Source organism: Piliocolobus tephrosceles, chromosome 2, assembly GCF_002776525.5.
Source record: "Piliocolobus tephrosceles isolate RC106 chromosome 2, ASM277652v3, whole genome shotgun sequence".
In the NCBI taxonomy this organism is placed as follows: domain Eukaryota; kingdom Metazoa; phylum Chordata; class Mammalia; order Primates; family Cercopithecidae; genus Piliocolobus; species Piliocolobus tephrosceles.
The window spans coordinates 106222962-106241504 of record NC_045435.1 but is presented as its reverse complement, the minus strand read 5'-3'; the positions used below and the strand labels follow the sequence as shown (position 1 = coordinate 106241504).

The window sequence follows — 18543 nt, the reverse complement described above, 5'->3', positions numbered from 1 at the left end:
GGCTGGGTATTTCTTCTTCCTTTATGAAGCTTATTCTTGCTGGATATAAAATTGGGGGCTGACAGATGTGTTTTTGTTTTGTTTTGTTTTTGTTTTTGTTTTCCTTTTAGTGCTTTGAAAATTCTGTCCCATTCTTTTCTGTCCTGTAAGATTTCTGCTGAGAAGTCTGCTGTTACTCTGATGGGGTTTCCTTTATAGGTGACTAGATGCTTTTCTCTTGCGAATTTTAACTTTCCTCTTGCAGTTTCACTTTGACTTTAGACATTCTGATTACAATACATCACGATGAGGTATTATTTTGAAATGTATTTTCCTGGGGATTGCTGGGCCTCTTGTATCTGGATGTCTAACTCTCTCACTAGACTTGAGATGTTTTCATCAATTATTTCCTTAAATGGGCTTTCTAAGCTTTCTTCTCTCTCTTACCCCTCAGGCATAACTGATAATTTGTAAGTTCAGTCACTTTACTAGTTCGAAACATCTTGAAGGCCTTGTTCATTCTTTTTTATTCTTTTTTTTTTTTAATTTGTCTGACTGGATTATTTTAAAAGACCTGTCTTCAAGGTCTGAGATTCTCTCTGTTGCTTGTCTTATCTATTATTGACTCTTTCTTTTGCTTATGTAGTCTATTATTGAAGTGTCCAGTGTGTACTGTAGTTCTTTCAGTTTTTCAGTTCTAGTTTGTTTTCTTGTTTTGTTTTCTTAGATATCTCCTTGGTAAATTTTTTGCTCATACCCTGAATTGATTTCTGCTTTCTTTGTGTTGGTTTTCAGATTTCTTTTGCATCTAATTGAGTTTCTATTAATATTTTGAATTTTTCATCTGGCATTTCAAGGATTTCTTTTTGAGTGGGATCTATTGCTGAATAGTTGTCATATGGTGGTTCACATTTCCTTGCTTTTTCATGGTTCCTGTGTCCTTCCATTGATAGATGCATATCTCATGTAACAGTTGCTTCTGCTCATTTTTTTGAAATTGCTTTCCTAGGGGAGGATTTTCTGAAGATGTACATACGTAGTTGATGCTTTGATATGGGGTGCCTGTGGTAGTGTGGTCTTTGTGTGATTTCTTAGGCAGTACACAGGGTCAGTGGTATCTGTGATTTCCTCAGTGAGTTAAGGTATGGTTATTAGTTGACCTTTGTTGAAGTTTTGCTGCAGTCTAGGATGCCAGGTAAGCCTGTCTTTGGGCCCCATTCGTGGCAGTGGTGGGCTGAGTATATCTATTCTTAGGCCCAAGAGTAGCTTGTGCTGTCACTGGTGTTAGTGGGTCCTGGAAGGCTGATTCTTGGGCCTCTGGGTAGCTTGCTCAGATGTTGGTACTGGGAGTGATGGGCCAGACATGTAGGCGGGTTTTCAGGCCCCTGGGCAGCTGGTGTGATGCAGGTAATGGCAGTAGTGGTAGTAAAGCAACTCACTGGAACCCAGAAGGTCCACACTGGTGTTGCTGGTAGCTGCAGTGGGTTGGACATGCTGGTCCTCTGGCCTCTTGGTAGTGCACGTGAGTGGGTGTCAGCTGTGGTGGTATTGGTAGGTTAAGTTGCCCCAACTTCACACTATAGCAGGACTGATCATGTGCCAACAGTGATGCACTGGGCTGGTAACTATCTGGACCCCTGGATGGCATACTTGAGGACTTGGGGGATGGGTTTGGGCCAGGAGACTAGTCCTCAGGCCCCTTGATAGTACCTTTAGGTGCTGGCTGTGACAGTCAGAGATGGAGTGGTTCCCGAGACACTGGCAGAATACTCAGGTATGGGCTGTGGTGGCTGTGCTGTAGGCCTGCCACCGGGGAGGGTGCAACCTTTCTCAAAGGTGCAACAGCATGAGTAAGAAGCTGTAGGAAGTCCCACAGCAGCCATCGTGGAATGGCAGGAATTGTCACCAGAGTACATGGGCGTGCCTGGTCTCTTTTCTCCCTCCTTGGATCGGAGACAGCTGGAGCAAGTCAGCCTGCACTTGGCCCAAATATGGGGCACAGTATAGCATTAAATGCTCCAAATGGTGCTGGCTGTGGCCTTGCAACCAGAGAGTGCAGGGTCCCTCTTAGGTGAGGTGTGCAGGTGGGTAAGAAGTTGTAAGGAGTGCAGTCTTCTTACACCTCCGTCTCACAACAGCCAGTAGCAAGGTCGTGAGAATTGTCTTAGGGGTGCACTGGAGTGCCTGGTCACCCCCTCCCACCTTGGACACGTGGTAGCTGCAATAGTGTTTCAAGGCACAGCCCAGCATTAAATTCTCAAAATGGCACCAGCTATGGGCCCAGGGCCGGAGAGGTTGTGGTTCCTCAGGTGATTTACATGGGTAGGAAGCTGTGGGGAGTGCCGTCTGCTTATATGTCAGTTTCACAGCAGCCTGCAGCAGGGCAGGGGGAATTGTAAAGGTAAATTTTATTAGTAATATTTCCATTCTTAACATTTTCACTGGCATTTGTTTTATTGTGCTTCAGATCATTAGTTACACATACTTTGTGATAAGTATTACATAATTTTAAAAAGTTTAGCAAAAAAAATTATAGAAATTATATCTAATTTCTGTGAGTCTCAAATTGGTAACCCCATTTCATTTGAAATATAATAGTATAGTGGGAGACCGAGCTGGAATGAGCCAAACAGATTTTAGTTGTGGACTACTGGATCAGTTTCTTCATTTTTCAAATGAAGGAGTTGAATTTGTTCATTTTATGCCAAATCCTGATATAATTCCATGTATAGCTTGAAGTTCTAAAATTCTGATTCCATTCACTTCTAAATCAGAGATGATACATCTTTCAAAAGTTTCTGTCCAACATTTTCAAGTAACTTAATTGGACAGTTTCATTAAATTGTGGTCAGAACTAGACTGTTTCCTTGCAAAGACTAAGAGGAACTTGGAAATGAGGTTTGAAAAATACTAGTCCTTCATTGGTTACTAATTATATTTTTCAGTTTGGCCCTTAAGGGTCAGATATTAGAAGATACTAGAGTTGATGAAAAAGCCATGTACGCCCCCATAGAACAAAGACCAAAGACAGGAGCTTACTACACGACCAAAGACAGGAGCTATGGGTTGAGCTGTGTCCCTTATAAGAAGTTATGTTGATGTCCCAACCTGTGGTACCCCAGAAGGTGACCTTATTTGGAAATAGGGTCTTTGCAGATACAGTCAAGTTAAAATAAGGTCATTAGGTTGGTCATAATTTGATGTAACTGGTGTCCTTATTAAAATGGGAAATTTGGACAGAGGGAAAACTGTGTGAAGAGACACAGGAAAGAACACCATGTAAACATGAAAGCAGATTTCAGGGTGATGCATTTACAAACTAAGGAACACCAAAGATTGTCAGCAGACCACCAGAAGCTAGGAGAGAGGCATAGAACAGGTTATTCTTCATAGCATTCAGAAGAAACCAACCTTATCAACACCTTCATCTTTTTTTTTTTTTTTTTTTTTTTTTTTTTTGAGACAGAGTCTTGCTCTGTTGCCCAGGCTGGAGTGCAGAGGCACGATCTCGGCTCACTGCAAGCTCTGCCTCCCAGGTTCACGCCATTCTCCTGCCTCAGCCTCCCAAGTAGCTGTGACTACAGGTGCCTGCCACCATGCCTGGCTAATTTTTTGTATTTTTAGTAGAGATGGGGTTTCACCATGTTAGCCAGGATGGTTTCAATCTCTTGACCTCGTGATCCACCTGCCTTGGCCTCCCAAAGTGCTGAGATTACAGGCGTGAGCCACTGCGCCCAGCCCGAGACATGTATTTCTGTTGTTTAAACCATCTAGTTTATTGTATTTTGTAACAGCAGCCCTCAGAAACTAATAAAAAGGCTGGACAAGCTTTGTCTGTAAAGGGCCAGATAGTAATTAGACTTTATGGGCCATTCTACTTCATTCTGTCATTGTAGCATGTAAGCAGCCATAACAATGTATAAATGAATAAATGTGTGTATTTTGTCTCCCAGTACTTATTTACAAGACAAGTGGTGGGCAGCATTTGGCTGCAGTGCATAGTTTTGCTGAGGCCTAATCCACAACATTCAGGAAAGACAACAGTGGTTAGCATTGTAATCAAATTCCTATTACAGTCATAAACAATATGTGTTTGTAAACAATATATGTATCCATCAGGAGGGATCCCTTTGTAGGTAACATAAGAAGGATAAGGGAAGGGAAAAAAATTTGAATTGACTATATTTAAATCCTAAATCTACTACATCAAGAAACAGAATCCACTACATTGAAAAACAGATTTACATTGAAAAAACAAAAATCAACTTCTAATTGGCAAGGTTTTTCCCAGCAGTGAAAATGCCAAGATACTATTTTCAAATAGTTAAAAATAATTCTCATACAAATATGAAATGAACATTTATTAAAGATTTTATTTAACTTGTTAATGAAGAGCCAGTAAGATGTTTAGACTATTTCAAAGAAGAATATGAAGAACAGATTTTATAGACATGTAGAATCAGAAATGCTGAAGTGAATTTGCTGGTAGATGCAAAACATATTAATATATTTTAGTGTAATAAACTTTGATGCTTGGGTTATCTTTTCTACAGAGCAGAGTTGTATTTCTGCTGGCCAAAATTCATTTACATTGTTAGCAGCAAGAATCACTTGTGTTACTATCAGTTGTCTACAAGTTATCATCTATACCTACAGAGTTGTAAAATAAGTTAGTAGAGAGTCAAAGGTGTGCACTCCTGTAGAATCAGATAATACCTGGAGGGCCCACTAGAAAATGCCAGCACTTTGGTTTCACCATGCACTGGCATCATTGCACCCATGGTTTGCTTTTCTCTATTTTTCAGGCCATAATTTTTCCTGATACAGGCTAGACTGAGTTTAGTTATTATTTAAGTTTCATTTTTACACATCTGAGACTTGTGAAGTGTTATCAGTAAAAAGTGTAAATATGCTATACAACAACAACAAAAAAAGGGAATAACTGCGTGCCAAGCTGTGGATCCCAGATAAGATGGAAGATAAGAAATGTGGCATCAGGACATTGAGGAAGTCACTGATAGCCTCAGTTCATTTAACATAATCGTTATTCTGATATTTATCCAGCACTTTCACTGTAAACAGAAGGAATATTCTTCATATAAAACGTGCCTGCTTTCCTTTGAGTTAGGTTAATCAGCATCATCACAGTAATAACAATAATAACTAACATTTATTGAGGACTCATTTTGTGCCAGACACCGTCCCAAAGGCTTTACATGTATTTTCCCAACAAGAGTAACAGTATTACCTGTTTCATTTTCCAAGTGAGGAAACTTAGGCCTCACACGGTTAAGTAGCTTACTCCTAGACACCTGTCTAAGCAGTGGTAGGATATGGACAAAGGCACACTTAACACCAGTACTTTTAGGTAACCCATCACACCACTTGGTAGAGAAACTTAATTGGAATTGCAACATCTCCCTATTTCCCAACACCTAAAAAGAGCCTACCCTGTATCCTTCAGGAACTTTTAAAACCTGAGAGGAGAAAAGACGTGTTTGGGCAGAAGCCTGAGGTATTACAGACTGACAAGTAATAAGAACGTTTTGAGAGCTGGGACTGATTTCTCATAGGAAAGGCAGAATTTCAAACAAAGTGACAGGCATACCATACTTGCTGTATTTGTTAGGGGCAGATTTGAAGAAGAACTACAGGAGAAAATTTGGCTAATGAAGTTGGTAGAAGTCAAATGGAGAGAGCATCCACAAGAGCTATTCTCTGAAGGTATGAACTGGAAGATCATCTCACCCCTATTCATGTAGGGTACAGGGAAATAAGTCAAAGTTACAAGTTCCATCCTTGTTTGTAGAATTTTGAGTAATATCCTAGACCTTTCTATAAAGGAAATTACTCCTGCTCAGGGTATTTTCTACATGGGAAAAATGACTATAGCAGTGCTTAGAAAGGGAATAGCATTCAATTCCACATCACTTAATGAATTTCCCCTTATGGGTTAAAGATAACTGTAGGATGACAGACTACTGTCAAACATCAGAAGAAAAAGAAAACAGATTCACCTGGTCTGTCTCCCTATAATATGAGGGCAGGGAAGCGCCCTCTTCTTATCTGAACAGCTGCCTTACCAGGACTATAATGGTAAACTGGAGTTTAAAATTCAGAAGTGGTGTAGCTCCAAGAAATGCTAAGGTCCAGCCAGGGTGTGGCATAAGAGTGGGTGGCTATAGTGAAGTAAAGGAAAGCTTTAAGCCTCAAGTGTTGAACAGGTTGTCACATGCATACCAAAGACACTTAGAGTGGTAATAGGTCTTAAAAAGATTACGAATCTTGACTAGGGGAAATGACATGCCACAAATAATAGCAAAAAGAAAAAAGTGTCAAGGAATGGTCAAGTAGAATGACCTGAACTCAAAAGAGGAAGAGTTCTGGAGCAAGTTCGCAGTAAGTTTTGGGAATCGGAGGGCAGTGCTTGACCTCACGGACTGGAGGTATATAGAATGAATAGTGCTTTCAGTATCTGAGGTATATAGAATGAATAGTGCTTTCAGTATCTCCATTTAGGAATGAATGTTTTGGCCTTTGTTAAGTGTAACAGTGGCCCTAATTAAGTGAAATAGTTGCTAGATTTCATGGAGGGAAAGTTGCAATTTTGTTTTTTTGTTTTTTGTTTTTTTTTAATTCAGAGGATTACAATGAATGAGTTAACAAAATATACCATCACAACTGTGAATCAATTAAAATTACCTTTATTACATAGTAGGCCTGTGTTTTCTCCTCTTCTCCTTCAGGAGGCAGCATAACGACAGTCAGAATTTCATATCTATTCTTCAGCTTCTCAATTTTACTTAGCCGCTCATGAAACTCAGTGCTAATAAGAAAAAAAAACACTGAGAAATGAATAACATACTTTAGAATTTTTAAAGGACTATCAGGTGTTCTTATTGAAGACATTTGGATTTGTGTCACTACTAAACTCAAACAGGTTAAATTTGTTCTCACATTTTAATTCGGTGTGAAGGATCTGATATTTACCCTACTTGAAAGCTGACAAGTTAGCCTGCCACAGTTTCACTGTGTCTTTTGCTGGCAAAAGACACAATTCCTGTTTCAGAGACAAAAGACTTTATTTCTCATGACACAGCCATTGGTTCCCCTGGCTCCCTACATCCCATGGGGGCAAGAAGGGGCTCAAGTGGATGCTGCACACGGTAGATTTGCATCACAGCTGAGGAATCTCAAGCCTAGGTAACCCAGATATTTTATAGTGGGGAATAAGCAAACATGCCTAACTTTTGCTCCAGAAGGAGATGTTACCTCTAGTTTCTGAGGCTGTTGGCTATTCAAACGTCTTTAAAAAGATGGTGCAAACAAGGCAGTTGAGAATTGTCTTCCAGCATTCAGATTCAGATTCTTGAATCTATTGGTTAATTTCTCCTTTTATTTCAGTAAATTTATATTTTTGAGCTATTTTTTAGAACTTAGTAATCTTAATATATGCATGGCAATATGGAGAGTGACACAATTGCCTGCCACAAACTCATGAAAGTAAGCTATCATGATGAAAAAGAAATCCTCAACCTACCCATTTTTCTACTGCTAGAGAAAACTCATGGTAAAATATGTTTAAATAGTGTCAGAAGTTACAGTTTTTCTTATTTTTAATTATCACTCATTTCCTCAGAAAATATTTACTCATCCTGTATATGATCATAAAACCTTGCTGGACTTCAAGATTGTGGACCAATCACAGTATATTGCTCTTCCTTTCTAAAATAAAAAAAAAAAAAAAGATTTAAAAAAAAAAAAAAAAAAAAACAGCAACATAGCAGTTCTGAGAACCAGAAAGGTACAATATTTTTTCATGAATTCATGGAAAACAGATGGGGTAAGATTAATGGGGAAAAAAAGATACAAACATGGAAGACCACTGCAGAAGCAGAAGCCATTTTCCACCAAAGTAGTCTGAAAAAAATCAAACTCAGAAATAAGAAAAAGAACAACAGTGATCTGTGAGGCTATAATCAACACCTCTGGGCCATTCCCCTCAACCCCTCAAAGCATACAGAAATGCCAGGAATGCTTTCTGCTCCAGTGATAACCAGAAAGTTACCACAGTTCCTAGCATACATGTTGAAGCTAGAGAAAGAGGTAAAAACATGAAGTAAGTCTAGGCTTCCCCAACAGTGGAAGTAAACGAAAAAGAAAGGCAGTTCTACTTAGGAATGAGATGAAGTCTTCATCACTCAAACACTTCCTAACTTTTTGTAACCATGAAATCCTAACCCTGCTTAATAGCTATTATGCTCTTTACAGGACAAACTAGCTCAAGAGCCTACAGTCAGCCCTCCCATTTTAGAGGACTAATCTGTTGGAGAAAACCAGAAATCCGCTTAATTGCAGAGGAAACCCTTATCAGTTAGCTGCCAATATCCACCGATTAGTAAGAATTTATTAATAAATATTAACAGAAAACAAAGGACCATCAAACATTTATGGAAAGCAAACAGCATAAATGAACAAAATGAACAAAGAACAGACCTGAGATTAACACATAATGCATAGAAGACAATGTTCAGTCTTCTAATTAGTACCCTCTAAAAGAGAAGAGGATATTGATTCCAAAAACACCCATAAAACAAGATGGGCTGCTATGAAAATAAAGGACTAATGAAACAACAGTGCTTGCAAATAAGTTTCCGTTTTCAATGTAAAAACAGTAAGAATAAAGATTTAATGAGCAATCTGGAGAGAGAGACAAGGGGGGAGATGAGGCAGAGGAGAGGGAAATAGGGAGAGAGAGAGAAAGAATATCTGAGAAAGTAAAATACAAGTAGAAAAAAGAAACCTGGAGGACAGACCTAAAAGGGCCAACATCTACTAAAAGTGAGCAACAAATGGAGAAAACAGAGAATATGATGGTAAGAAAAAAATCAAATAGAAAAATATTCTCCTGACCTGAAGAAAAACTTGAGTGAAATAACTAAAAGAGACCACACAGAAAGACGTTCAGCCCCTCTTCCCTGGAAACCCCTATCCCGACTTTTCACCAGACAGGGGCCCCAGCCCGTGACCACAGAACGGTTGCTCCACCCATGGCTGAGTATACCCACTGGTAGTGGACTGGAGTTTGCTGGAGACTCCCCGAGGCATATGATAGCCCCTCTGCCACAACCACAGCAGCAGTTCTATCCCTGCTGCCCTTGATTTGGGGAAAAAACAACCTGAGGACTATGCCTGAGCTTACAGCACACTACAGACACCATGCAGAGAAGACACCACTGTCTTCTCCCGACTCCCTTAACTCCGTGCTCCCCAGCAAGCCACAAGCTCACACCAGCACTACAGACTCCTACCCCACCAGCTGAACACTACCAGTAACAGCAGCTAAATGCTTCTCAGAGGTAGAGCCACCAGGGGCAACCAAAAGCCTCTGCCACTGGCTCTGCAGTGGTACTACCCCAGCTATCCTCAGATTAACCAAGGAGCAAAGACCCTAAGTACCTCATCCGTATTTGCAACAAGCTGTAATCCACCCAAGCAGAGGAAGCCAGTCCATCTCCCATGGATCACATAAACCCCTACTGCTCATCACCAGGCAGGGTGTCCCCAGCTTGGGCCCATAGCACAGACCACCTCATCCTGGGTTTATTGCACTCAGTGATTGCTGACCTGCACCTCTCTGGGATGAAGCCCTCAGGAGACAACCAAAAGACCCTCAGCCACAACCACTACTAAGGTACCTTCCTCTGCTGCCTCCACGTTGGGAAAGAAACATAAACCCTGAGATCACCCCAGAGCTGTGGTGGGCAGCCCAGTAGCACCAAGCCATGATCTACAGCCAGCACTCAGGTGAGAGAGGAGCCAACACTTACAGAGCATTGAGAAAGAGCATGACGCAACTGTGAGGAAATATAGAGGAACCACACAGCCAAGCAAGAGCCTACCTACTGACCACTACACCTAAGCATCACCTACTAGATTACACCCCAAAGCTTCAACACCAAAAATAACTTCCTAACATATCCTCCTGTGAAACTAAAGAAGTCAGCTACAAATAAAGCCCCACACAAAGCCTTGGCCCTGTGAAAACATCCAGAAAAGAAGTCTGTTGACTGTACTCAGTCTACACCACAGTTAAAGGAATAACCATTGTATTATTCCATTTTCAAACTGCTATAAATATACTACCTGAGGCTGGATAATTGACAACAAAAGAGATTTAATTGACTCACAGTTCCACATGTCTGGGGAGGCCTCAGGAAACATAATCATGAATCATGATGGAAGGCAAGAGGGAAGCAGCAGCATCTTTACAAGGCAGCAGGAGAAAGAAAGAGAGGGAAACTTCCAAACATTTTTAAACCATCAGATCTCGTGAGAACTCACTGTCATGAGAACAGCACTGGGGAAACCACCACCAATATCCAATTACTTCCCACCAGGTCCCTCCCTCGACACGGGATTACAGTTGGAGATGAGACTTGGGTGGGGACACAGAGCCAAACCATATTCTGCCCCTGGTGCCTCCCAAATCTCATGTCCTCACATTTCAAAACCAATCACACTTTCCCAACAATCCTCCAAAGTCTTAACTCACTCCAGCATTAACTCAAAAGTCCAAGTCCAAAGTCTTATCTGAGACAAAGCAAGTCCCTTCCATCTATGAGCCTGTAAAATAAAAAACAAGTGAGTTGCTTCCAAGATACAATGGGGGTACAGGCATTGAGTAAATGTTCCTGTTCCAAATTGGAGAAGTTGGCCAAAACAGAGGGGCCACAAACCCCATGCAAGTCCAAAACCTGGCAGGGCACTCACTAAAGCTCCCGAATAATCTCCTTTGACTCCATGTCTCACATCCAGGGCACACTGATACATGGGGTGGGCTCCCAAGGCCTTGGGTAGCTCAGCTTCTGTGGCTTTTCAGGGTACAGCCCCTTTGGCTGCTTTCATGGGCGGACATTGAGTGCCTGCGGCTTTTCAGGGTGCATGGGGCAAGCTGTCAGTGGTTCAACATACACAAATCAATAAATTTGATTCATCACATAAACAGAACTAAAGACAAAAATGATGTGATTATCTTAATAGATATAGAAAAGGCTTTTGATAAAATTCAATACCTCTTCATGTTAAAAATTCTCAAATTAGGTACTGAAGGAACATAGCTCAAAAATAGTAAGAGCCATCTATGACAAACCTACATGATAGTAAATGGAGAAAAGCTGGAAGCATTCCTCTTGAAAACCAGCATAAGACAAGGATGCCCTCTCTCACCACTCTTACTCAACATAGTATCAGAAGTCCTGGACAGAGCGGTCAGGCAAGAGAATGAAAGAGCATCTAAATCCTTGTTTGCAGATGACATGATTCTGTATCTAGAAAACCCCATAGTCTCAGTCCAAAAGCTGCTTCAGCTGATAGAAAACTTCAGCAAAGTTTCAGGATACAAAATCAACATATAAAAATTACCAGCATTCCTATACACCAACAACAGCCAAGCCAATAGCCAAATCAGGAACGCCATCCCATTACACAACACAAAAAGAATAAAATACCTATGAATACAGCTAACCAGGGAGGTGAAAGATCTCTACAATAAGAATTACAAAACACTGTTCAAGGAAATCAGCAGAAAGCTGATTTCTCATGGATAGAAAGAATCAATATTAAAATGGCCATACTGCCCAAAGCAACTTACAGATTCAATGCTATTTCTGTCAAACTACCAATGACATTTTTGTAGAACTAGAAAAAAACTATTTTAAAATTCATATGGAACCAAAAAAGAGTCTGAGTAGCCAAGGCAGTCCTAAACAAAAATAACAAAGCTTGAGGCATCATGTTACCCAACTTCAAAGTACACTACAGGGCTACAGTAACCAAAACAACATGGTACTGGTACGAAAACAGACATACAGACCAACGCAACAGGAGAGCCCAGAAATCAGGCTGCATCCCTACCACCATCTCATCTTCAACAAAACTGAGAAAAACTATCAATGGGGAATGGATTTGCTATTCAATACATGGTGCTGGGATAACTGCCTAGCCATATGCAGAAGATTGAAACTGGACCCCTTTCTTACACCACATACAAAAATCAAGATGGATAAAATATTTAAACGTAATACCCAAAACTATAAAAACCCTGGAAGACAACCTAGGCAGTATTATTCTGGACAGAGAAAAAGGCGGAGATTTCATGATGAAGATGCCAAAAGCAATCACAAAACAAAAACAGTGACAAATGGATATAATTAAAACTGAAAAGCTTCTGCACAGCAAAATAAACTATCAACAGAGAAAACAGACAACCTACAAAATGGGAGAAAATTTTTGCAAGCTCTGCATCTGATAAAGATCTAATATCCAATATCTATAAGGAACTTAAACAAATTTACAAGAAAAAAATACAACCATATTAAAAAGTGAGCAAAAGACATGAACACTTTTCAAAAGGCGACCTACATATGCCAAAAAGCATACGAAGAAAAGTTCAATACATCATTAGAAAAATGCAAATCAAAACCACAGATACCATCTCACACGAATCACAATGGCTACCATTAAAAGGTCAGAAAAAAATAACATGCTGCTGAGGTTGCAGAGAAAAAGGAAAACTTATACAATATTGTTGGGAATGTAAATTAGTTCAGCCACTGTGGAAAGTTATGTGGTGATTCCTCAAAAAACTAAAAACAGAAGTATCATTAAACCCAGGAATCCCATTACTGGGTCTATACCCAAAGGAATATAAGTCATTCTACCATAAAGACACATGTGCACAAATGTTCATCGTAGCACTATTCACAGTAGCAAAGACAGAATCAAGCAAATACCCATCAGTGACAGATTAGATTTTAAAAACGTGGCACATATACACCATGAAATACAATGCAGCCATAAAAAAGAATAAGATACTGTGTTTCACGGGAACATGGATAGAGCTGGAGGCCATGATCCTTAGCAAACTAATGCAGGAACAGAAAACCAAACACGGCACATTCTCACTTATAAGTGGGAGCTAAATGATAACTCATGGACACAAAGAGGAAAACAATGGGCATTGGGACCTGTTGGTGGGTGGAGGGTGAAAGGAGGGATAGAAACAAAAAAAAAAAATAACTATTGGGTACTAGGATTAGTACCTGGGTAATGAAATAATCTGTATAACAAACCCCCGTGACAAGTTTACCTGTATAACAAACCTGCACGTGTATCCCTGAACCTAAGATTTTTTTTTTTTTTTTAAATCACTGAAAGAGTTCACCCAGTAAAGGTAAAGCAAGAGAAACTTTAAAATGACAAAACACCCAGAAACATACAAGAAAATTATGAAACACCAAGAATAGAGTGTCCCAAAGCTTCCAGAAAGAAAACAAAGCCCAGGTTCCCTACAAGATAAATTTCATTAATCTATAATCAGACTTCTCATAAACAACACTGTAGTCAATGTTTTACAATGTTCTGTCATTCAAGTTTAAGGGAGAATTAATATATATTAAACATACAATGACTGCAAAGTTTCAGAAAACATCAGTTTGAAAAAACATTCAAAATCATACTCCAAGAAATGAAATGAAATCCAAGAAAATAGAATGATGACAAGGGATACATGAAAAAAAATCAAGAAACAAAACACATAGGTAATTTTAAACAATTGCTGACATTTGGATCTACAGCTTAGTGCACATTAAGGAGTTTTTTTAAAAGTAAAGACATAATATTAAAAACAATAGCAAGAGAGTATCATCAGTATTTCAACAATATGTGAAAGATGGGAAGAGGAAAAGAAGAGATAAAAGATGCCAAAAGTAGTATTTTTAGGAAGGGGAAAATAATAGAAGCTAATCAATTTTCAGTATTCATACAGAAATGATTAAAGTTTCTTTTAAATCTAAGAATAACCAACAAAATAATTAAAATTAGAATGTTTACTTTCCAAATAAAAGGCAAAACAAAATTCAGTAAAAACAATGAAAAGCTGGAAAGACAGAAATAATGAATACATGGCAATTTCTTAATATTTCCTGAAAAGTTAAATATATACCTATCACATGATCCAGCGATTTTACTCCTACGTATCCAAGAGAAAAGAAAGCATATATTCATACCAAGAACACGTATGTTCATAGCACCTTTGTTTATATAGCTAAGAGTTTTAAAGAACTCAAATGTCCATCAGCAGGTAAATGTACAAACAAACTGGAGTAAACACATGGAATGGAATACTGCTATTTAACAAGAGAAAGCCAGGGTCAGCAAACCATCCTGCCTGCCACCTGTGTTTGGATAGCCCGCAAGCAAAGAATGACTTTTAAATTTTTAAGTGATTAGAAAAATAAAAGAATTATATTTCATGAAAATTTAAAATTACAATATTCATAAAGTTTTATTGGAAAATAGCCATGCTCATTTTTTGACATATTGTCATGGCTGCTTTCAGTCTACAATGACAGAGTTGAGTAAGTTGAGTTATTAAAACAATGACTGGAAGCAGCCTAAATGCCAATCAACCAACAAGTGGATAAAGCAAATACACCATGGAATACTACTCAGCCACAAAAAGAAACAAAATCATGGCATTTGAAGCAACTTGGATGGAGTTGGACTCCATTATTCTAAGTAAAGTAACTCAGGAATGGAAAACCAAATATTGTTATGTTCTCGCTTATAAGCGGGAGCTAAGCTATGAGGATGGGAGAGCATAAAAATGATAAAATGGACTTTGGGGACTTGTGGGGGGTGGAATGTGAGAGGGACCTGAGGGATAAAGGACTACACTTTGAGTACAGTGTACACTGCTTGGGTTCAGATACACCAAAATCTCAGAAATTACTGCTACAGAACTTATCTGTGTAGCTAAAATCCACCTGTTTTCCAAAAATTATTGAAATAAAATTTTAGGAATAAGTTAAAAAATAAAACAAAGACCATATGGCCTGCAAGGAACTGTAAGTTACTTACCTAGCTCTTAGAGAAAAAGTGTGTCAACCCCTGATAAAAAGGAATGTATATTGATATACACAACATGGATGAATTTCAAAATAATTACGCTGAATGAAAAAAGCCAGACAAAAGGCAAACCTACTATTGGATTCCATTTACATAAAACTCTTGAAAATGCAATCCGAACTATATGGATGAAAAGCAGATCAGTTGTCTGGAGAGAGAAACACTGGGGAAGGACTGAAGGGAGGAATTACAATGGGGTATAAGGAAACTTGTAGGGGTGACAGATACTTTATCTTGATGGTGGTGATGGTTTCTCTGGTATATTACATATGTCAAAACCTATCGAATGTACACTTTAAATCTGTGCAACTTATATATCTCATGTATACCTCAATAAAGTTTAAAAAGTAAAGTCTATGACAATTGAAAGGAAAGGCAAAAAAGAAAAAAATGGCAATATTAATTTTTTATGGGATGCAGCTAATATAATACTCAGAGGGTTTTTTTTTCAGACTTCAAAACTGAAAATTAATAAGCTAAGCATCTGAAGAATTTAGGAAAAGAACATTAAAAACCTATATAAAAGAAGGAAAAAGTAGTAAAGGCAAGATCAGAAACTAATGAAATAATGGACAGTAGAAAATATCAATAAGAGCAGATCCTTTCCAAATAATGTTAAAACTGATTAACTTGTGAGAATTATCCTACCCCAAAAGAATGCACAAATAACCAATGTCAGCAATATAAAAGAAGTCATCTCTAAAAATACTACAACTATTAAATAATAAAATTATAAACAACTTTATAATTTATAAATTATAAATAACTGGCAATAAATTTGAAAATTTGAATATAGAAAATTTTTCCTAGAGAAAAAATGTAATTTACCAAAACAGAATCAATAATAAATACAAAATCTGCATTGTCCTATAACCAGTATATAAGCCAATAGTTGAAAATGTTCCCCCAAGCCGGGCGCGGTGGCTCAAGCCTGTAATCCCAGCACTTTGGGAGGCCGAGACGGGCGGATCACGAGGTCAGGAGATCGAGACCATCCTGGCTAACACGGTGAAACCCCGTCTCTACTAAAAAATACAAAAAACTAGCCTGGCGACAAGGCGGATGCCTGTAGTCCCAGCTATTTGGGAGGCTGAGCCAGGAGAATGGCGTAAACCCGGAAGGAGGAGCTTGCAGTGAGCTGAGATCCAGCCACTGCACTCCAGCCTGGGCGGCAGAGCGAGACTCCCGTCTCAAAAAAAAAAAAAAAAAAAGAAAAGAAAAGAAAATGTTCCCCCATAGAAAATTTTGAGCTCCCAATGGCTTTTTTTTCCAGTAAGGTCTTTGAAAGACAAAAAAAAAGATATAATTCCACTCTCTTAGAAACATATTCCATGTACAGAAAAATAAGAAATACACAAAAGTCATTTTATGAAGGCAGACATAACCTTAATAGCCTGATAACCTGACAAGGACAGTAGAGCAAGGAGAATTATGGGTCATTTGTACACATGAACATAGATGCAAAAATTGTATTAAAATATTCCCTAACAAAATCTAGATGTATGCAAAAGACAATATGAAACAGACAAGTTGGGTTTATTCTAGAATGTAAGGTTGGTTTGACTGAAAAATTGATCAGTATGATTAAACACATTAACAGATTGAAGAAGCTACATCTTGTCAATAAGTGCTGAGAAAGCATATAATAAAAGTCAACATCCATTCTTGATTAAACAAAATAACCTCTTAGTAAAGGATAAAAATAGATAGGAGATCACTTAATATGGTAAAAGATATCTAAAAAATAGAAATAAACTACAGTAAACCTTATACTTAATGCAAAAACAACGAAAGCTTTCCCTTTGAGATCAAGTAACAAGACAAGGATACCTGTAATCAACACTGCTCTTCAGTATTGAACTAGGGAAAAAAGAAAAGTTATAAAGATTGGGACCCTCACTTTTTTTTTAATTCCTCAGCAATTTTAAAACTAAGAATTACCTTATGTTTTCCCGTTCTTGATCAACATATCTTATTTGTGATGCAAGCATTGTTTTATGAACCTTAATTTCTTCAGTTCGCTCTTCCATTGCTGTGTATAATTGCTGTTTTCTTTTTTCTAGGGAAAGAACTTCTTCTGCCTTACTGTGAAGCATTTCTCGAGTACGCTTAACTTCAAGTTTTAAAAGACTGTCCTCTATCATCAAATCCTATCAACGTAACAAAATGGTCAAATATTGAAATTATTTTTTACTGCAAAACCAAAATATTTTTCCTTTTATGACTATATAAGTAAAATTTGAAAATATATATTTTTCTAATTTAACCATTGACTAAGATATTAACTAGGGCTAAAATTAAATTGATCAGAGTCACAGCCTTTTTTTTTTTTAAGAAAAGGGTTTATAGTTATTCCAAATCTTTTTTATAATTCAATTTTAAAGTCAAGCTTTGCTATTATAAAAAACAAAGGGAAGAAGTTATTCCTGAAATTAAACTTACACTATCCAAAAAACATAAAGCCATATGAATGGCCATTGTTATACTCTGAATCTCACAAAATAATGTGGAAATATATTTTTATTTTAAGACATAAGAGTACACATATCAATCAATTTTCAGAATAGAAACCCCAGAAGAAAAACACTCCAGAATATAAGATTTTATTGTTTCATAAACATAGCTTTTCATTTGGAGAGATTAGATACTTACATCTCACGTGCACCAAAAATATATTCTAGATGAATGAAAAATCTTAAGAGATGAAATCAATGTAACTACTAGAAATAGTAAACATTTTTCTGATTTTTAGTGTAACCAAGAAGTTTCTAAGCATAAAAATTAAAAAGAAAATAAAACTAAAAGATTTGATGTTTAAAAAAACTTTTATGTCACAAACACTGCATAAAAATGTAAAGGTAAATGGTGAAAATATTTACAATATTTATGACAGAGATAATATTTTTACATATGAAAATTTTGTATAATTTATATATGTAAACCTCCCAGTGGAAAAATGGGCCAAGAATACAAACTAGAGCTCCAAAGAAAAAAAGTATGGAACATGACATAACAGAGAAAAGTGTTTTAAACATTTTTATTTAAACATAAATGTTTGAAAATTTATCATTAAAATATTTTTAAACCACCAACTTTAAAAATGCAGACTAAAACAAAGAGATACCATGTTTGACTATCAAATTGGCAACAATTTCCTAAATTAGGATATCCAGCCTCAGTGGTAGTGAATAAAATAGAATGCTTACACACTATTGATAGGAATATTAATGGTAGGTACCCTCTAGAAGAGAATTGGGCTTAAAAATAGTTTTGAGACACTAAAAATATTTCTTTCTGAACCATAATTATATAGCTAGGAATTTATCCAAAGGAACTAATTGAATAGAACTATACAAGGAACAACTAATTGAACAACTACATTATACATGTAGTACTATTACAATAGCCAACCATTGGAAAGAAACAAAAATCTAAAAAATAGGGGATGGTTAAATACACTATGGTAACTTCATGCAATGGACTTATAGAAAGCCCTCAAAAATGTTTTTGAAGGAATAATGTTTTAGGATACATATGATGTATAGAACTTTTTTTAATACAACATAAAAAGCCAAATTTCTTAAAAGACTGGAG

At 37.6% G+C, this 18543-nt stretch overlaps 1 protein-coding gene across 1 annotated transcript in view; it reads right to left on the bottom strand.

The window, feature by feature from the left end:
* Positions 1-18543, bottom strand: part of CCDC39 (coiled-coil domain containing 39) — a 57052-nt gene that overhangs the window by 10327 nt on the left and 28182 nt on the right. The window contains exons 13-14 of the mRNA XM_023184807.3: positions 16891-17099; positions 6682-6805 (exon numbers count right to left, since the gene is read on the bottom strand). Of these exons, the coding sequence (XP_023040575.1) occupies positions 6682-6805; positions 16891-17099 (333 nt within the window). The remainder of the gene's footprint in view (positions 1-6681; positions 6806-16890; positions 17100-18543) is intronic.